Here is a 21,983-nt window from a genome sequence, read left to right as displayed (position 1 = left end):
ACAGGGTAAGTATAAGACCCTAATATAGTCATCAATTTCATATTACCCTGTATAGTCACCGGGACTGGCGGGTCATGTGGCCGGGGGCGGTAGAAGGGGTAGGGACTTCCTGTGAAGTCCTGTGCCCTGCTGTCTTCCAGTGGATGGAGGGGACCGTGGAGTCAAGGACATCTACAAGTTCCTCCGACCACTGTTATGGAAGTATTTATCATGGAGGAGATGTGCATTCAGTAATATTTGCAGCAGGCTCCTGCAAACTACGGAAGCAAGAAGGACACAGAGCGTCACAGGAAGTCCCGAGTCTTAGTGCCAATGGGTCATGTGACCTGACAGTCCTAGTGATTATACAGAAACCTTACCAGAGTAAGTATTACATCATATAATAGTTACTATGGTAATATACTTTATATGGTTAACCCTATTAGGGTGTTATACCTGCCGTTGTAAAGTTTTTTACTAATGGACAACCCTTACCTATAACAGAAAATTGACAACTTGGTTACTATTACCCATGTTATTGGACCGATTTGACAACTGTACACATCCCAAAACTGGAAACACTGGAATGGTACAAGACAGAGTTATATGAAAAGATGCTTCAAAATTTGCATGAAAATGCATGAAAAAATCATATATTTAAAGGAAATCTACAATTTTTTTTTATGCATTATGAACCAAATGTACTTTGAGAATGCTGTAGTGACACTGATGCAGAAATATATCTTGTTTAATCACTGAACTGAGTGGGTTTGCTCAAAAAACAATTATACAATTCAGGACCTTGGGAAAGTTGGGTGCAGGCTGGCTGCAGTACATAAACACACTACACAGAGCTTCCAGAACTATCCAGACAAGAATAATCAACCTGAGCTGAATTATTCATACACAGCAGCTAGGGGAAACTGCAGCGATTGATTACTTCTTCCTGTTAGGGACAACACAGTGATGACGTATTCTCGGCTTATGCTGGGCAGGAAAAGGCTGGAGCAGTGCATAATTAGGGTGAGGAGAGCGCCTGGGCAGCCACAGGAGCGACAGAGCCTCATTATCATCATTTTATAATTGTTATTTAGTTTCAACAAAGTTTTATTCAATGAGAAAACAAGAAAGTGCCTTACAAACAGGCTGAACAAAATTTTTTAATAGTTTTATTTAGCAAAACCACTCAATTCATGGATTAAACAAGATATATTTCTGCATTAGTGTAGCTACAGCATTCTCAAGGTATGTTTGGTTCATAAAGCATGAAAGCAAATGGTAGATTTGACAATCCCTCTTTAAAAATATATGATACCTAAATTCATGATTTTATTTGTTTTCCATGCCACTATGTTTATTTCATTTTTAAAAAAACTGTCTCCTTCATAGGCCATTTACAAAAAGGAAACCTATTATAAAGCAGATATCACCGGCTCATACACCGACAATACGTGATAAGGCAGATCTCATGCTCCTCCATTCTTCTCTGTGCATGGAAATATTAGGACAAGTTTAAAGGAATCTACCAGCAGTTTGGTCCATGCAAAACTGCAGACAGTATTAGGGAGCAGCCCTGGAAACCTACTTTGCAACTTGGAACAGGCTTGGAAACCTTACACTGCTTTGCTCTTAGCTCTCTGTATTGAAATTCTCAACACTACTTCCCCTGTGCGACTGCTGTAATATTTAACCCTTGCTTTTACCCAGTGAAAGGCTGTGGAAAAGTTCAGAGCAGAGAACTAAGTGAGCAGTGAGAGGAAATGCCTAAACATGCACTCAAAAAAGCTACAAACCTGCTGCTACTTGTACAAAGATATGGTTACACAGATCACCAGGGGACAATACCTAACACTGTCTGTGATTTTGTGGATAGTGTTAGGTTTTGGCCCTGGAGATCTATGTAACCATACATTTTTGTGTGTTGTTAGTAGCATCAGGACTAAATGCAATGAAAATGCATTTATATTCCAGGATTGTAGCTGGACTTGAAACATTCTGCTGCACTGGTGAGTGAGATCTCTTCACTGAATACAGCAAAGTCCCCAAACTGTTGTATCAGCTTCTCTTTGAACACTTCAGCAGTTACTCAAGGAGTTGGGACTTTGCTGTGGGCAACGAAGAGATGTCACACACCAATGAACCAGCGTCATCCAAGTCCATCTACAATCCTGGAATATAAATACATTTTTTCACAGTCCTGCTGCAACTCACAACACACACACAAATGCATGGTTACTGAGATCTTTAGGGACAATACCTAACACTGGTTGTGACTTTGCAAGAATATAACTGCTGACAGATTCCCTTCCACTGGAGTTCTAGCACAGTTAAATCAATGCATTTTATACATATTTTCTTCTTAAAGGGAATAACAATTTACTGTGCAGATTATATGCTTGATGCAAAATATGCAAATGCTTGCACGCTTAAGTGAAAGCATTCAGTATCTGACCCATGACTTGTCTGCTCAACATCCATTTTATCTTTATACATATTTTACATAGTTTCACAAGGGACTTCTATGCTGCCCATACCAGAAATGACATAGCAATGTGTGCACTCTAGAATATAGATATCGTTCTCACAATACATGGCAGATAGCCACTAAGGTGTGTGAGGGGCTCATTGAAAATTTAAGAGATCAGTCCAGGATTCTTATATCACAGATGTGATCCAAGGTTTTTCAATTATTCTCCTTATTTCCTGCATATACCCAAAATTACTTTATACCAAATATCAAAGAAGTGTTCCTATCATATTCTTCTATACTACACAGATCCTCAAGATGTCCTGCATAGAGATTCTAGCTGTAGAGCCTTCAAGTATATGCGCCGGGGGTAAGTAACTGCGTTGTTGCAGAAATATTGAGTGGATTGAAGTTAAATATTGTTATTTCTAAAGGATTCTTTTGGTTCTGGAGCCATTAAGGAAACTTATTCTCAGGAGGGGCGAGGGTCTTAACCCCTCACTAAACAGCTGGACCTGCAGCCTCCAGGTACCAGAACCTATACAATGGAAAGCACTTAAAGCAGGGCACTTTGTCCATTGTATAGTAGTGTTGATGGGGAATTGCAATTACTTAAGCCCCTACTCAAGTCCATTAAATAGGTTCTGGTGCCCAGATTGGTGCAAGGTTCAGACATCAGACCCCCACTTCATCAAAGAAATCAGAAACCGATAAGGGGACCGACGACATATTAAAGGGGTTGTCCACCTGAAATTTAATTTTGGGTGAGGCTGGTATACATTTGTCCAACTTACGTGCAAAATCCCACATACAATCCCGGCTGATGCTGGTGAGAGTGAAAGTTACATACCTATGCTCAAAGAAGATGGCGCTGCTGATCCCGAGTAAGGGACGCTACTGGTAGCTGGAAAAAGGATCCCCTAGGGTCCCTTAGAAGACAACCAGGACTAGGGGGAGCAACAACTTTATTTTGATATATTTTGATATTTGTAAAAATTTAATGTGAAGGTGGCCCAACCCCTTTAATAAAGTCTACGTTTTACAAGTATGAAGATAGAGGGGATTGTATTTATAACTATGTCGCTGTAATTCTAGACATTACAGAGAGTAAAGGATTGGAGCGATTCATATTTCTAAGATCATAAAATATTTCATAAACGTGTGTTCTGCTTCCAGAGTCCTTCCAAGTGGTCGTAAGAGGGAATGGATTCCGATATGCAAGAAATGTGGATCGAGTTCGCTGCAGTTTTATCATCAATGACACAATTCCGCATAGTGAGTATCATTACAACCATGTTTCCTCCTGTATACTGGAAAAAATCACCCTTACCCATTTTTGGCTTTTCCAGTATTAAAATTGATGGTACTGGTATTATTAGGATAGGTTATGGAGTTAGATGCTCAGCACCGAGGCTTATCAGGCTTAGAAAGAGGCTACAATACCGAAAAAATCTCTGCATTCTCTTCTATGTTAATATCCACTTGCATGTCGTTTACTCTGCAAAACAGAGCAGAACTCTCTTTCATTGCAGCAGTGAAAATGCATTTAATGGACATCTACCACCAGGATGAAGGATTGTAAACCAAGTACACTGACATGATGATGTCTGCCCCCTCTGCAGGATCTGCTGTTCTTCAAGCTTCCTATGTCCCTGTTTTTTTTTTAAAGGCTTTTAAAATTATACAAATGAACCCAAGGGGTTCCAGGCTCATTTGCATTATTTTAAACGCCCTTTTTTAAAAAAAAAACAGGGCATAAGAAGCTAAAAGAAGAGCAGATCCTGCCAGAGGGGGTACACACCAGTAAGTGAGTGTGTTTGGTTTACAATCCTTCATCCTGGTGGTAATGATATCCTTTAAATGTAGCTGCACTTGGAACACTATGTTATACTGTGTGAGTTCTCTTCACAGTATACAGCAAAGCCCCTCCCTTTTTGGTAACTGCTGTAGTGGTCAAACAGAAGCCTTGCACAGTAGTGACTCATAGCAGATGCTGTACTTTGAGATCTTATAACCAATGCAGCCAAATGCACGAAGTCCAGATACAATCCTAGATGATTACAGCATGTTCTAAAATCCTGCTTCTGCTGCTGCTACTAACAACACACAAAACGGTATAGTTACACAGATCTTCAGCTGTCTGTAGGCTTTAATGGCTAAAACTGCTGGAAGACTTCCTTTAAGAATGTTATTAGCAGTAAATAAAGTAGTTAATAAGTCCAGTAATAAAAACTTACAATTCAGTACATTTATATACAACTATGACTATACCCCTTGTGTACCCTGAATATAATGATTTTTATTCTTGTATTATAGATGTGAAGCCCCTTGTTGTGGAAGACACTTACCTGCTGTGCCCTGCACCTATTCTAGAAGAAGTCGGCATGTAAGACATAAGTTCAATGTTAAAGCACACCTAACTTTTCAACAATCAAAAGATAGTGGCTCAGATTTATTAAAGCCCCTGCTCCAGTTTTCTTCTGGACTTTGCATTTTCTTTTATGTGCAAAACTGCTTGCACATGTATTTTAGAAGTGTCTGTGACACATGTGTCACCCGCGAACCCTTTTGTGTCGTGGCTGGACTATACCTGATGCAGGTTCTAGTCTTTTAGTGCTGAGTATATTGGATGGGGAGCTGCTAGTTTTTTTCGTCAGACAAGATGATCATGTCTGACTAGTATTCTCAAAAGCTCACCATCAAATATACTCAGTTAGCCTCAAAAGGTGTCACCTGATTTCTTCACTTTTCTTCTGCTCTCTATGGCTAACACGATACAAATCTACACTATTAGCAGTTACTACTTTTCTCATATGGGAAAGTGACACCTTAAAGGACATATACCACCAGGATGAAGGATTGTAAACCAAGTAGACTGACATATTGGAGTGAGCCCCTTCTGGTAGAATTTGCACTTCTTTTAGCTTCTTAAGTTTTTACAAAAAAAGGTTTAAATTATGCAAATGAATCTGAGGGGCTCCAGGCTCTGTTGACATCTACGGAGCTTGGAGGCCCTCGGGCTCATTTGCATAATCTGTGAAACCTTTTTTTGTGAAAATAGGGGCACAAGAAGCTAAAAGAAGAGAAGATCCTACCAGAGGGGACACTCACCAGTCAGCGTGCTTGGTTTACAATCCTTCATCCTCTGGGCTTCATCCTAAGCCTCTTGAGACTGTTGCGACTGCACCCACTGCACCCCCTCAAGTTAGGCCCCTGCTTCCAGAAATGTGCACATAGATGGGAGAAATAATCTCAACAAGTGAATAGAAACATGGCTCAGAATGAGCAGAAAACTAAATAAAGTGGAGGTTCCAGATCTGATTGGGAATGATCTGTTTTGTGTTCCCAGGACAGCTACCCTCTACGTCAGCATGAACGATGGCCTGAGCTTCATCTCCAGCTCTGTCATCATTACCAGCACGCATTGTGTGAGTAGCAGGACGTCTGCAATTGCCTTTATAATATTATGTGGCTCATATGACCAATTGATGTATTACTATAAGTTCCTAGAGAGTCATTTATTCACCCATGAAATAATGATATAATATATCGAAATGTAGGTGCATGGTCCAAACTACACCGCAAAATAAGTCATCACTCAAGGCTTCCTCCACCTTGTACAACTTTTTGTTTGTTGAAAACTGGGCCAAACTTTGTCAAAATGGGGGTGAAGGAAGATGGTATTTGCAACAATCTATGTGACAACATGTGAAATTTCGGAAGGATCTGATGACAACAATCTGAACTCTGCTTTCAATTGTTTCTATTTTTTGCTACATTTTCTAGCATGTAATGGAGGATCTGCAGGACTCCAAACTTTTTTGACACTATATTTCCCACTGAGGGTGGCTTTTTTGTTGTGTTTTTATGTTGTGACACATCTGGAACAGGGAAACTGAACTTCAGCTGCAGTAACTTAGCTGTGACTGCAAACTTTATTTAGGAAGCTGCTGCCAGTAAATACTTAGAAGGACTCTGGAATATTTGAGGTTAACCCTTTCACAGGGAGAATAACTCAATAATGCTTTGCCACTTGGAGTACCCTATGGTGGCACACGGATCAGTCCCATTCAGTCTTCATGTATATTGGATGTTATGTAATGTCCATCTTGGTGTAGACCCCAAACAGACCCTTTCCTACCCCCAGGGCCGGCACCAGCACTGGGCATACCTGGGCAAGTGCTGGGGCCCAAAGCTACTGGGGGGACCCACACAAGGCTGTACATAAGGAATCCAAGGTGGTAAGGGGGTCTGTATCTAATAAATCCATAGAGTGTGAGGGGGGCTCATAAAATAGCCACAAGGGGGCTGTGTGTTATAATCCAGGCCCCCCGGGCCGCTATAGAAAAAAAATTCAAAACTCACTTTTCTGGCGACTCCCACAGGTCTTCTGTGCAATCCGTCCGTCAACGGCAGGTCTGTGCGGCGCACACCTCTGACGTCAGCCACTGCCGCTGACATCAGAGTGTGTGCCGGCTGCCAGGGGATATCCGTTAGGCAGAAATAAAAGTGCTCTGGGTGCTGATTACTAAACCTTGGTGTACTAACTGCCCCATTAGCATACAGATTAAACTGAGAATATCTTGTAAATTTAATAATGGACTGAAATTATTAAGGTATGCTAGGAATCACAATGCACTTCTCTAAAACATGTTGCCAGAAGATTATAATCTTATGGGGGTGATAGACTCCCTTTCAAAAGCTTAAGACTTATAAGAAAAATAATTGGCTTTAGTAGGAAAATAATTTAGGCAAAGTGGTATGACCTGTATTACAGTCTTCATGTCTGTGTCACCCAAACCAACCATTGCCACTGGTGTACACCAAGCCAACCAATGGGAAATGTAACATCATATGAGACACCAAAACTACACCAGACACTGCTTAACCTGGTGCAGTCTAATCTGAATTCATTGAAGTAATGATTTCTAATTTTTAGATGGTATAAGTAAATCTGACCCGCAAATCACAAAGTTGGTGAGTAAGTTCACCATCTGTACCAATATATGAATGGTGCAGAGCTACATAGTGACATGAAGGTATAGGTATGTTTAGTAATTTATGAAATAAGTTTGTAGAGGTCATTAGGTCTCTTGCAACTTTTTTCCATGAGAAAGTATCAAATTCACCATTTTAAGTTGATCCTTGTGCAACTTCGTTAGAGCAATATTTAGCTTGTGTTCATAATATGCTTTGGAACAGATGACATCATCAGAGTGGAGCAGTTTTGTCTACATTGTTTTTTTCCTTAGTCCTGTTGAATCCGTTCCTTCTGGAATAGATATACTGGTTTGGCTTATTCCCACATCATGTCATTAGGCTTCCTGAAAGTCATGCTGGATATTAATTTTGCCTTACAAGGTTGCAAAAGACCTTATGTTTTCCTTGTCCCATCCTGGAAAAATGTATTTGCATATTTCTCTGAATACCTTCGTGGAGCATCAATGGCTATAAGTCTCCATATGCCTGCAAGGCAGCCTTAATTGGCAAAGTCTCCCTGGTCCTGTTGTTCTGGTAACCTTTCCCTGCACCACGACTCAGTCTTGCATTACGAGGATTAAAATGAAATGAACATTCACTTAGACAGGAAGAAGTCAGAGTCAGTCCTCATCTGTGCACACGTCCCTAATCTTTTTTATGTGGTTTTTAATCCTTTTTTTTCCATTCAAGACCAGACCTGGCAATAAATGGACATTAACATGTAGGAATTCTTTTTGATTTGTGAACTTTTCGTATAAATGTGTTATAATGAAGGAGAGGCAGTGATGCATAGCAGGGCCTGGAAGACTTCCAACACATCCTGGAGTAATAAATGGAGAGACGGATGTCTCATTGTGGAGTCTTGTGCATTAGACGTAGCTGTGTGTATGTGAAGGATATGCTTAGGACACTGAATAATGGTGGATCCAGGTGTTCCTATGTTCTGGGTGACTTTATCAATCTGCATTGAATAGATTATAAACAGGTTTACAGACCTAGATAGACAACTTTATTCTTGTGCCATCTGAAGCCTTATTATTATTTTTCGAAAATAAGGTTTTCTCATTAAGAAGAGTCCTAACCACAAGGTCATCATAGAGGAGAGTCCTCCAGAAGGGTGTGATGGATCCAAGCCACTTTTGTATAGAGTGGACATCCTTCACCTGTTGGACGCTATGTTCTGGCTCTCACTAGAGAAGAGATCAGCTGATTATTCTGGTGGTTGTAAGGAATTGTCTTGTCTTTATTGTAATCCTGTAGATTTACCTGAAATCCTCTGTGAAACCCCATAAACATATCACACAACCGAAAGAGTTAGGGAAAATGATAAATGTAGCTGTTCTAACTCTGGCAATCTCATGTTTTCTCCACCTGCTCCCTGTTATAGTCAGATCTATATAACAAGAAACAATAAAGGATTCTGCAATGGTGGCACTAACTTAAAGCGAACCTGTACCCATGAATGTCATTTTTAGTTAGTGACAGGCTCCGATAGCCTTTGTCAGCATTCTGAATCATTTCAGTACTTAAAGGAAACCTACCACTTGTAGTGGCAGGTTTCCGATGGCAATACCGAGCACCAGCTCAGGGTGAGCTGGTGCCGGCGCTTATTTTAGTTAGTGTTTTAAACCGCGGTATCACGGTTTAAAACACTTTTTAAACTTTATAGCCGGCGCAGGCAGGTACGCGCTCGGCGCTTACCATGCGCGCGGCTACATAGGAAGTGAATGAGAGCCTCGCGCATGGAGGTAAGCGCCGAGCGCGTACCTCCATGCGCCGGCTATAACGTTTAAAAAGTGTTTTAAACCGCGATACCGCGGTTTAAAACACTAACTAAAATAAGCTCCGGCACCAGCTCACCCTGAGCTGGTGCTCGGTATTGCCATCGGAAACCTGCCACTTCAAGTGGTAGGTTTCCTTTAATATCTCATTCTATACAAATTCTACACTAAAGCGATAATAACGGTAACCGAAAAAGATGTGGTGCAAACAGACTAAAATGGAAGCCATCAACAGTCCATTAAATTCAATGGGGCAGATTTATCGAGCTGTCTAAAAGTCAGAATATTTCTAATTGTCCATGACAACCAATCACAGTTCCCCTTTAAAATATTCATGAACACTGGTAAAATGAACGCCGAGCTGTGATTGGATGGGCAACTAGAAATATTCTGTCTTTCAGACAGCTTGATAAATCTGCCCCAATTAATTTTTTTAACGAATCCATTAGCAATTCAAGAAATATTCTGATTCGATTCAGTGATTTGTACCGAATTTACAAATCAACAATTAGATGTTATTTTTCTTTTATTATAGGCTATGTAAAGAGTGGCACATCAGGGGTGAATAAGTGGGCAGGGAGCTATTATCTCCACTACCTTTTTGGACATGAGTGAGGGTCACATGCATACAGGTCATAACCAAGTCCGGTAGGGGCCTTAGCCTAGATTGTGGCCATCTTTGATCTGTTGGAGATGGGGTTGAACATAAATATAGATGAAGAATATTTGTTGTAGAACAGTGCAGGAACCACATCACCTAATGAGAACTTCTCATGCTCTTGTGTCCTACAGGCAGATGGGACCATCCTGGCGATTGCACTACTCATCTTATTCCTCCTGTTACTCCTGGCCTTGCTGTGGTGGTTCTGGCCCCTGTGCTGCACTGTGGCAAGTATCAGATCTCATGGTCACATTGTATTACAGAGACCTGATGTGACCCGGTGCTGGAAGAATGTGCTTAACCTCAGTTGTTTCCCTGCATCCAGTGTTTAATACCACCGGTCGCCTTTGTATAAACAACATGCATTGCGGTAGAGATTCATCGGTTCATCCTCCCACTAAGTGAGGAGATGCACACACATCCCATAAATTTAGTCTTACAAACAAATACACGTAGCATAAAGGTTAATACCTTTAATAGGTTTTTAAAAAAAAAATTAAAAAAATTTCTCTGAACTGACCGATTGCTGGGATCGTTATCCCAGCAATCAGTCAGTTCAGAGAATTTTTTAAATTTTTTTTTTATAAAAGAATTCTTGGAGAACCCGGGTTCTTCTTCTATTTCTCATGCCAGTGTGTAAATGGCAGTGCAGAGCAGCACTGGGCTGTGAAGAAGAATGAAATGAGTGCACCAATATCCATGGCCACTCCCTTGGTGCACCTTAAGCCTAATTTGCATAAAAAAGAACCTCCCTGTAAAATGACAGATCACAAAGAAATAGAAACAATCATGTTTTGGACAGATTATAATGTGTACTACATTTTTTTTATTTGTGCGGGGATATGGGAGTTTATAGTCTTCCTATAAGGATGTAGTGATGCAATAAATAATTCCTTGAAATCTTTTAGGGTTAAAAAATTTGGACTGACATTCAGAAACCATACCAGATGCTACACTCCAGAAAATAGCTGAGAGGAGAGTGATGATATCCAGTCCTATCTCTAGGGGGTGTACTGATTGCCTGAGCTTAGCTGCAAAGGTCAACCAGAATCGGGAGTTGAAGACCAGCAATTCTTTATGATTATGTTTGTGTTCATATATTGTACAGGGTTAACTTTTGAGCTTAGTTTCCTTCACATCAATATCACATCAGGAAACTGAGCAAACTTGTCCAAAGGCTAATTTAGGAGGGGGGCTATCACCTACCCCTTCATAAATCCAGAATCCTCATTCTTCTCTTCCTACTTACATCTGCTGTTAGTAGAAAGTTGCAAGACATTGTCAGGATCAGTGAATTCTCTCGACCACCGCGGGAGATGGAACTGGCCGACACCTGGGACCGGAGCCCAAGCGGCACCTGGTTTTCACCAGAGCCCGCCGCAAAGCGGGTTGGACTTGCTGCGGCAGGATACCACTAGGTCGTTCCACAGGTGCGACCATCCCGCGGTGGCAGCCGAGGTCAAGGTACCTTAGCGGATGACAGTCTCGTAGTCAGGTCCAGGCACAGGGTCAGGGCAGGCGGCAGAGATGCAACGTCAAGTCCAAGTCCAAGGTCAGCAACGGGAGGTCCAGGCAGGTGGGAGCGGGAACACAGGCACACAGAACACAGCAACACGGAGGAACTCGGGTAACACAGGACTCAGGAGCGGGAACACACAGGAGCGCAGGAATACACAGGAACGCAGGAATAATCGCTTGGAAGCTTTCTCTTAGGCTATGAGGCACAAAGATCCGGCAAGGGTTACAGGAAGAGGCAGGCTTATGAAGAATTGGGCAATATGGCCAGCGCCAATTAATGGCGCGCTGGCCCTTTAAATTTGGAGAAGGTGCCGCGCGCGCCCTAGCAGTCGGGGACGCGCGCGCACAGCGGAGGGGAGCGAGCCAGGAGCCGGGAGCGCTGGCAGGGCGGCACAGGTGAGCCCGCGACCCGCGATGTGGGTCGCGGGACCACCCGTGACAGACATGTTCCAGCCAGAATCAGTGGGAAGGGCAAATGTTTATTAGAAGTGCTAATAAAATAGATAGCTTATAAAATTAACATTTAACTTTATGTAAATGAAGCACCAGTGCTTTTGGGGGCCCATCACCGGAGCCCATCTGGGCTCATGGGCTCTGGCTCTTATACCTCCCCCAAACACTACTCCCCCTCCTCCGTGCTCTCTCGGTGCTTCCCCATTCTGCTCTGTGCCGGAAATCTTGCAGCAGTAGTAACACTCACTGGCGCCACACGATTTTGGCAGACAGAGGTAGGGAAAAGCACCAAGGAAGCAGGAAGGAGGGGAGAAGTGTTTTCCGGGCCTGTGTGAGCCAGAGTCTTCAGGGGCTCTGGCAATGGGCCCTGGAAGCACTTGTGCTTCATTTACATAAGGTTAAATGTTCATTCTTTCATTTCATTTCAAAAAGTTTTTTATTCCATTTTTTAACAATAAATATAATTAATAAATGTCAGCCCAATAGCCATAACACAGAATCATGAGTTATGTATGGTTCTGACCGCTTCACAAAGATTGTGCGCCCGATATCCTGCACATGTCGCTTCCCCGCTCAGGTACGCCAGAGTTCACCTTCTTCTTCCTGGTGCATGTATTAAATCCCGCACTCAGTCCGAATCAGTCAGATCCTCTGACGGCAACCCCCCTCCCCCCATTTCTGTCGCATGAAAGCGCAATTGCGCCACAATCCGATTGCATGTGCCACAATCACCAGTTAAATACCTGTCACAGTAGCGCAAATCCCAAAAATCTCTAAAATCTGACGAAATTGCGATCCGTGGGACCTTTAGTTAAAAAGCCCCAAAGTGTTTATCGACAAATAACATCGTTATGAAACATAAGCTAAGGATAGACCTAAGCAGAGAAAATAAAGAAAGGAGTTGGATAATTTGTATAAAAGTTAATTTATCTATCTTATTAACCCTTCTGAGAAACAGCAGCGTGAATGGTTAATAAAGTTGAAACAGTGCAGTAGTTTTCCTTCAATGTAATGTATATGGTTGTTATATTGTACAGGTGCCTCAGTTTATTATAGCGATATAAACCGCCTAAGGATGGCACCTAGCAGTGTTACACGTATATATAACATACATAGCAGAGGCACGAAACCCTATGTGAGACTACTTCTAATGCAGACTAGTAGGTATCTGTGTACTGCTAACCCAAAACCATGCAAGAAAAATCATGCGACTAAAACTTTCAGTATAAGATGGGGAGTTTGCAAAATTAATTAATGATTTTTTACTTTATTTAGATGATCAAAGCCCCTCCTCCACCACCAGAAGAAGACAGCGAGGTAAGAAGCTTTTAATGTACTGTATCTTTAAGATATTTTATGTTACTATGGCCTTCAGAGAACTGTCCAGTAATACGGCAAACAATGGCGAATGCTTCCATAGGATTCTTAAGGTTCCGCCAAAACTCGGAGGCCATAGGATGCTATGGGAGGAGCTTTCTCTGTGTACAGCTGCCATATTGTCTGTCCATTTCCATTGGGTTCTCTTGGGCTTAGTCACAGCTGCAAATTAAAGAGCAGGTCTTATTCCTAGAATTTGTGGCCCGACCAGTCATTTTCTATTGATGTTGGAGGTGTGAGCAATGCAAATCTGCCGATGTCAGAAGGGCCGCAAACAGCGTTAGCCTGCTTGTAGCCTGCAAAGTGCTAAGGGTTAAGTGCATGAGGCCATTTATAGGTACAGTACTGTGCAAAACTTTTAGGCAGGTTTAGAATAACGCTACAAAGTAAGAAAGCTCCCAAATAGTTTATGCGGTTGTGTACATGATGTCTAGGGCTGATAAAGTAATCACTAGTAGGGATACACGTATGGAGTCCATACCGAACATTGTAATCTTCAGGCCACAAAAACCAGACATCAGACACAAGTTTGGGATCATTTTTCAGGCTAACCCCCTCTAATAACCTTATTTAACCCTTTACATAATACCAGCAGCATTTAAGTGCTGGTGCTCGGCGCTGGCGGATGTAACAATGCTACAATACAATAAAGCTTTATTGATCCCTGAGAAAATTGTGATATACATGGCTCCACCATAAAAGAAAATGTATAGACATAGTCAGGAAATAGGGCTACAATATGGGTTGGGGGGGGGGGGACAAGTGGGGGGTTATTAAGTCGGTTCAGTTGCTCCTTGAGTCCATTAATTGTAGAAATCGATGGCTTTCAGTATAAATGAGTTCTAAAACCTCGCCATTCAACATCTGATCTGCTTGTACCGGTCACTTCTCGTGCTCCGTTGTTGGCACAATGGGTGTAATGCATTTCCTGCAATGGAAATAAATTTGCTGCGACCCGTCAGGTGTGGTTTAGTTTGGGCACCATAAACTTTATTGAAGGTTCAGCCGAACCCACTGAACCATAACCCCATTGGGTCCACTCATCCCTATTCACTAGTCATATGAAGTTTATATCTATGGATAAGGGATGTATACACATGTAGGAATATGTGTTACTATTATTGCAGGGGTTGTGTATGCATTACCATACATACTCGAGTATAAGCCTAGTTTTTCAGCACAAAAAATGTGCTGAAAACCCAAACTCGGCTTATAATCGAGTAAAAAAATACATAGGTTTTACCAGGTTTTTGTGGTAAAATTAGGGGCCTCGGCTTATACTTGGGTTGGCTTATACTCAAGTATATACGGTAAATGCTTTCCATGAAACCTGCACTATTAAAGTAATGCTGTGCCAAAATAATATGCGCTCTCTCCTGTCTGTACGGTGGGAAGTGTCGCACAGATGTCTTATCTGAAACATAAAGCTTTATGCCCGCTAAGCTCTTTGAATGTGTAATTCCTGACTTGCCTGGCTATTGGGTTACTGAAAGTCTGGGAATGTATGCCTTAGCACTTTTATGCGGATCCTGGCTGGAAATATTTTAATTGGATTTTTTATGGACGTGAAGCATAAAGCCAGACCAGATGATGTTCTGTATCCTTGTGGCATGACGGGGCACTGGGTACGGACATGACCTGAGATGACAGAACCGGCTTATTTATGGGAGATACTTCCATGCAGGGAAGTGTGAGGTGCTCTGAGGACAGGGCTGATAGAAACATCTCCTAACCATTAGAGGATATTAGTCATTAATCCAAGCATTATGTTGTGTTTACCTGGGCGTGCCTGCTAAATCACAGATATACAGATACAGATTAAAACGGAATGTTGGGAATAGATTATATATGTAAATAGTATAATATTGGACGCTTCAGCTCTATAACTCATCCGCTAAATATGTTTTCAGGAATTTTATTCTATAGATTTTATTTTATCCTCAAATACATATATGGATATATACATATGTAGTATGCAGAGTTCTATATACACTAGTATCTATTCCATTACATCAGTTTTATCAATGTTTTACCGACTTCAGTTAGAATACAAGTATGACAATCATAGCAATACAGAATCATGGCCAATAACAGGAGTCATCATGGGATTTGGAGCCAACCTCATTGTAATCTCCACTAAGAGCCACAATTCCCAAATAAAAGCAGAAATTCATCCAATTCCTGCCCTAGACTGGTTGAACTTGAGGGACGTGTGTCTTTTTTAACCGTATAAAGTATGATAAGGGGACAGAGTCCTAATTGGCCTTGTCATCAATGTGATTTAAGAGGTTTATCAGGGTTTAAATATGTATGACCTATTCTATACCTTTTTGAATACTGCATAGCCATACAACCAATGAACATGCCATCATTATGCTTGGAAGCTGAGCACCATAACCTATGCGAGCTGATGATCAAACAAATACCCATTTCGCACACTACTGAGTCTTCAGTATCATAATTCTGTAAAACTTCACTACCCGCCATGGAGGGGTGCAACAGCCATGAGGCGAGTTGAGCCATCTGCCTTAGACAGCACCACCTGCAGCATCAGGGGCACAGTCACCTGCTACAAAGAAGGACCTGACCTGACAAATAATGTATATTCTCATTCAACGTCAGCATGGGCATGAGACACTACTTCGAGAACTTACCTTATATACTCGAGTATAAGCCTAGCTTTTCAGCACAAAAAATGTGCTGAAAAACCCAAACTCGGCTTATACTCGAGTCAAAAAAATAAATATATCTAAACTCACCTTTCCGGCGACCCCTGTATATCTTCTGTGTGATCTGTCCGGCAGCGGCGGCAGGCTATATACACTGGGGCAGGGGCTGGCAGGCTATATACACTGGGGCAGGGGCTGGCAGGCTATATACACTGGGGCAGGGGCTGGCAGGCTATATACACTGGGGCAGGGGCTGGCAGGCTATATACACTGGGGCAAGGGCTGGCAGGCTATATACACTGGGGCAGGGTCTGGCAGGCTATATACACTGGGGCAGGGTCTGGCAGGCTAGATACACTGGGGCAGGGTCTGGCAGGCTAGATACACTGGGGCAGGGTCTGGCAGGCTAGATACACTGGGGCAGGGGCTGGCTGGCTATATACACTGGGGCAGGGGCTGGCAGGCTATATACACTGGGGCGGCTGTGACCAATGCATTTCCCACCCTAGGCTTATACTCGAGTCAATAGGTTTTCCCAGTATTTTGTGGTAAAATTAGGGGCCTCGGCTTATACTCGGGTCGGCTTATACCTTTTTCTTAGGTACTTACTAAAAAAAGTACCTAATATATTACAACTGGATGAGGAAGAGGGGAAGCCATTCTATCGCTCGCCTCAGGCAGTTGACAGTGTAGGTTCGCCCTTTCTGACTTACAAAGGAATTTTCTTTCTAGAGTGAGGAATTAGTCCAAGGTAGGAGAACATTTTAAAAAATGTTTTTTTTTCAGTCTGATAAAAATAATGACTCTTTTTGGCGCACATTGACTTTTGCTTTGGGGCCTCCTGTGTTGGACTCCAATGAGTCTAATGTCAGTTAGTAAATTCCGCAGATCAGGCTACGAAGGGAATCATCTAGATACTTGGTCATCAATTTAAAAGCTAAACACAGGCTTATATTTTTTAATCTAAAATCTTCAATTTTCTTCAATGTGTAGCTGTTTTTTCTTCTCAAGTCATCTCAGGCTAAGGATGATACATTTGACAATGGAAATTATGACCTTAAAGCAGTGTCCTGCGTCTGGTGGTGGGTCCTGATACATGTGTTGTCGCTGAATTGCCGTTTCTGGAATTCTGTTTTCTTGTTTACTCTCCAGACTGAAGTTATTTTGGTTTTCCTTTGGAGTAAGCACAACTTGTCAGCTGTGATCTTGTAAAACCCTAACTTTAAGAGAACTATCTTGTTTTATCCCCCTGATGAAAAGCCTAGCGGTTAGTGTTTTATCTAAATCTGTAAGGAACAAACCCAACATCTGTAAGACTTTTTGTGTTTTATGTTTGTCCTATAGTCTGTAAGATCAGTTATTATATTTATTAATAAAAAAAGAAAACTCTTATACCCATTTGAAGATAAACACTCTTATAAGCTGATTTCTAGTCAGGCAGGTGACAGTTTATCCTAAATGAGTGTTTCTAACATCATGGAAGAACAATTGAGTCTCAATGAGTGTTTCTAACAACATAGAAAAACACACAGAGATATAAACTCACACATTAGTCTTCTAATTTGACATATTTTTTTCCTTTAAACATTTGATTTAATTCAATGGGGAAAATGATTTTGGGCCCATGATAGAAACAAAAGTAAAAATGCCTCTTAAAGTATACGTGGACTTTAAACTGTGAATGGGTTGTTCTTTTTTATGTGTTTGCTATTGTAGCATAGTGGTGAGATTTTCTGTATTGAAATCTATATTTCCCAAGAGGGATATTGTTATGGGGTAAGGAGAACTGCTAGATATAGTTTTTCTTGTATTCTCTTCTTTGTTAGGTTTATTAGAAGTCGGAACTTTACAGACAGATGTTACCATGTAATAGATGTCAACAAACACTTGGACAGCCGAGCCGTATGTGACCTCTAAGTCCGACCATGCCGGTAAACAAGCTCACAAATATTTGCTTGCACAGAACATGGAGCCTTTCCTCCCTACGATAGAAACTAAAAATATATCTCGTTTCTGTGTATGCTTGTGGCTGCTTGAACTCATTATGGTCTATAGCTGGCGGCAGGCCTCCTCCTCCTCTTTATCATTAGTACAGATGTTTTAATTGCAAACCAGTGCTGAATAAGCAGAATCTTGTCCAGATTCCTTCATGGATTTCCCCTTCCAGCTCAAGGAAGGAGCATGAACAGGCAGGCAGAAGTAGGTCAAATGGTGTTTGATAGACAAAGATGAAAGAGCTTTTGGGTTGGTGCCAGTTACCTTTGTGGATGTATTGTTTATGTTTACACCCATCAGGTGCCATTATAGTCATATATTTATTTTACTGGTAGGGAGTGAGTTGTATCATTTGGTCTATATAGTATCATATTTATGGTATTTTATGTTAACATGGTCAGATGAAAAAAGATTTTGGATATCATACATCTACAAAGCTTTATGCACTTGCATGTTCATACCCACTCTCCATGGTACAGATCATATAACATAGGATGTTTTACTCTGCTATAATAATACCTGGATTGACATAAGGGGGCAGATTTACTTACCCATCCCTGCACGATCCCCGAGGTGCGTTCCCCGACTTCAATGCTCAGCTGCCGCGATTCACTAAAATCGTGTGCCCGATATCCTGCATCTGTTGCTTCACCGATCAGGTCCGCTGGAGTTCACCTTCTTCTTCCCAGTGCATGTAAGTGCTTGATCTGGCGACAAAAATTCAAAGTTACATCCTGCGGTTTGTCCGAATCCGTAAGTTTGGTCCGACGGCCCGCCCCCTGATTTCTGTCGCATGAAAGCCGGGGCCGATGCTCCAAAATCCGATGGCGTGCGATTCAATCCCTGGAACGATCCCCGAAAAGTCAGAAAACCCAACGAAAATGCGGCGGTGAGACCCTTAGTAAATAAGCCCCAAGTTGTATAATTTCTTGCTATGTCATAGAGACCCTCCAAGAAGCCTTCTAAAGCAGAAGAAAGGCAACTGCCTTTGTAGTGAAACATGATCATGACTTGGACATTGAAATACAGGACAGCTATCTGCAGGTGGTAACAGAGAGAGTTTTATTTCTTCTGGAAGAGAGTTAGTATAGTTTGACAAAGAAAGTATTTTAAAAGGCAAGGGTACTGACCCGTCTCTGGCTCCTTGTTTCTATGTTGGTTCTGTGTTTCTGGCCTTGTTGCGCCACGAAAACAGATTTGTCCAGTTAGTGGCCTCCATGAACCATTGAACATCACCTGTAATGTACAGTAAGGGATGTCCCATGGTCCATGGAGACAACTGGCTAAAGCCAGTTCCATGACTTACCCAGGAGGGGCACAGGGGCCAAAGAGCAGAGGGACTGGGTACCAGAAGTGTATGGTCTGCTAAAACTTCTTGGTCAAGCAATACATTAGGGTATGTATTTCCTTTTCCTATTCCTTGGCTGTGTCAGACTTTCAAAGCTAATACATATGATTAGAGATGAGCGAGCACTAAAATGCTCGGGTACTCGTTATTCGAGACGAACTTTTCCCGATGCTCGAGTGCTCGTCTCGAATAACGAGCCCCATTGAAGTCAATGGGAGACTCGAGCATTTTTCAAGGGGACCAAGGCTCTGCACAGGGAAGCTTGGCCAAACACCTGGGAACCTCAGAAAAGGATGGAAACACCACGGAAATGGACAGGAAACAGCAGGGGCAGCATGCATGGATGCCTCTGAGGCTGCTTAATCGCACCATTATGCCAAAACTATGGGCAACAGCATGGCCATGACAGAGTGAAAGAATGAAGCTAGATAGCATCTAAAACATCCAATAATTGACCCTGACACTATAGGGGACGGCATGCAGAGGCAGCGGCAGCAGCGGCAGGCTAGAGAGTGGCATGGCGACATACCCTAAATGGACTCAGGCTTCAAACCAATGGGTGGCAGAGAGGAACCAAAGGAGGTGAGCAAGAAGCGCTCAAATAATATCGGTACATGATAAAAGTTTGCCAGTATATTTTGTGGATTACACAGCAGGGTGGCGACAAAGTTAACATGGAAGCCATGAAAACAACCCAAAATTCTGCCTGACACAGCTCGTTTGATAAGGGGACCATGTATGGAGGCAGTGAACTAATAGTAGATTAAAGGTGCTGCAGTTAAAACTATGTTAGTTGGATCTTGGCATGGAGCTGGCGCTCCGCTGCCAGGCGAGCTTTCGCCAATCCAAGCCCCTGTCTCTAGGCTACTCCCCAAACAGCACTTCTAAGAACCTTTTGTATAAGATCAAGTGTAGTAGCGTTCTTATAAGTTTAGGATATGGCGGGTGAGGGGAATGTAAACAGATGCGCAAGAAGCGCTGAAATAATATTGGTAAATGATAAAAGTTTGCCAGTATATTTTGTGGATTACACAGCAGGGTGGCGACAAAGTTAACAACCCAAAATTCTGCCTGACACAGCTCGTTTGATAAGGGGACCATGTATGCCTACAGTTCATGCCAGTCGCTGCACTGGCTGCCAGTCTCCTTTCGAATACAGTTTAAAATAATAACCCTCATCCATAAAGCTCTGTATAATGCTGCACCCCCCTACCTCTCCTCTCTTATCTCAGTCTATCACCCAACCCGTGCTCTTAGATCCGCCAGTGATCTTAGATCAACCTCTACCCTAGTGCGGACCTCCCACTCGCGTCTCCAAGACTTCTCTAGAGCTGCACCAATTCTATGGAATGCTCTGCCCCGGACTATCAGACTAATACCTAACCTCCAAAGTTTCAAACGTGCTCTTAAAACCCATTTCTTTAGGCAAGCCTATAACACTCATTAACTGCATGAAGTTTTAACTCTTCTACTAACCCGTCCTGTGTCGTCCTCCCATCTGTTATCCAGCAACCAACAGGCACCAGACTTCTCTGCAGTCCCATTCACCCTGGACCTGGTGACGGCTGAGTGGTTCAAGCGACAGCAATTCCATTTATTATATTTTGTTCTATTCCCTAAGAAGAATGGCTTGACCATTAAAAATTCTTTTACCTCGTGTTACCCCATCATCTTCATAAACCGTAAGCTCTGGCGAGCAGGGACCTCACTCCTGTTGTTCCATACAAATGTTGTGCTCTGTTACATTACATTTGTATTTGTTTCCTATGATTTGTAAAGCGCTACGGAATATGATGGCGCTATACAAATAAAGATTATTATTATTATTATTATGGAGGCAGTGAACTAGTATTAGATTAAAGGTGCTGCACTTAAAACTATGTTAGTTGGATCTTGGGATGGAGCTTGCGCTCCGCTTCCAGGCGAGCTTTCGCCAATCCAAGCCCCTGTCTCTAGGCTACTCCCCAAACAGCACTTCTAAGAACCTTTTGTATAAGATCAAGTGTAGTATCGTTCTTATAAGTTTGGGATATGGCGAGTGAGGGGAATGTAAACAGATGCGCAAGAAGCGCTGAAATAATATCGGTAAATGATAAAAGTTTGCCAGTATATTTTGTGGATTACACAGCAGGGTGGCGACAAAGTTAACAAGTTTGATGTGGAATGCCCTGTAATAGCTCTTGGGCGGTGTGCCTTTTATCGCCTAGGCTCAGCAGTTTGAGCACCGCCTGCTGTCGCCTAGCGACGGCACTGCTGCTGTGCCTAGAGCTACCGACTGATGGCGCCATGGCCACGGATGGTAATTCGGAGAAGGAGGAGGTGGAGGAGGGGTGGGAGGAGGAGGAGGTATAGTAGGCCTTTGAGACCTGGACCGAGGTAGGCCCGCAATCCTCTGCGTCGGCAGTATATGAGCAGCCCCAGGGTCAGACTCGGTCCCAGCGTGCACCAAGTTAAGTGTAGTAGCGTTCTTATAAGTTTGGGATATGGCGGGTGAGGGGAATGTAAACAGATGCGCAAGAAGCGCTGAAATAATATCCCTAAATGGTAAAAGTTTGCCAGTATATTTTGTGGATAACACAGCAGGGTGGCGACAAAGTTAACAACTTTGATGTGGAATCCATGAAAACAACCCAAATTGATAAGGGGACGATGTATGGAGGCAGCTATATGGACGACTTTTGGAGGTAGCAATGGAGACAACGTGTGGAGGCTGCTATGGAGACAATTTAATTTGGATAGTGCCTGTATGTGGCAG

The 21,983-nt window shown here is 42.4% G+C and overlaps 1 protein-coding gene across 1 annotated transcript in view; it reads left to right on the top strand.

Annotated features, from left to right (window-relative positions):
• The window catches only part of ANTXR1 (ANTXR cell adhesion molecule 1), a 138,116-nt gene that overhangs the window by 44,643 nt on the left and 71,490 nt on the right, over positions 1–21,983 (top strand). The window contains exons 9-14 of the mRNA XM_072148878.1: positions 2,756–2,816; positions 3,623–3,721; positions 4,763–4,832; positions 5,796–5,874; positions 10,000–10,095; positions 13,115–13,156. Coding sequence (XP_072004979.1) covers positions 2,756–2,816; positions 3,623–3,721; positions 4,763–4,832; positions 5,796–5,874; positions 10,000–10,095; positions 13,115–13,156 — 447 coding nt within the window. The remainder of the gene's footprint in view (positions 1–2,755; positions 2,817–3,622; positions 3,722–4,762; positions 4,833–5,795; positions 5,875–9,999; positions 10,096–13,114; positions 13,157–21,983) is intronic.

This window comes from Engystomops pustulosus, chromosome 4 (genome assembly GCF_040894005.1).
Source record: "Engystomops pustulosus chromosome 4, aEngPut4.maternal, whole genome shotgun sequence".
Classification (NCBI taxonomy): Eukaryota; Metazoa; Chordata; class Amphibia; order Anura; family Leptodactylidae; genus Engystomops; species Engystomops pustulosus.
Note: the sequence above shows the minus strand (reverse complement) of the source record. Positions and strands in the feature narration are given on the sequence as shown.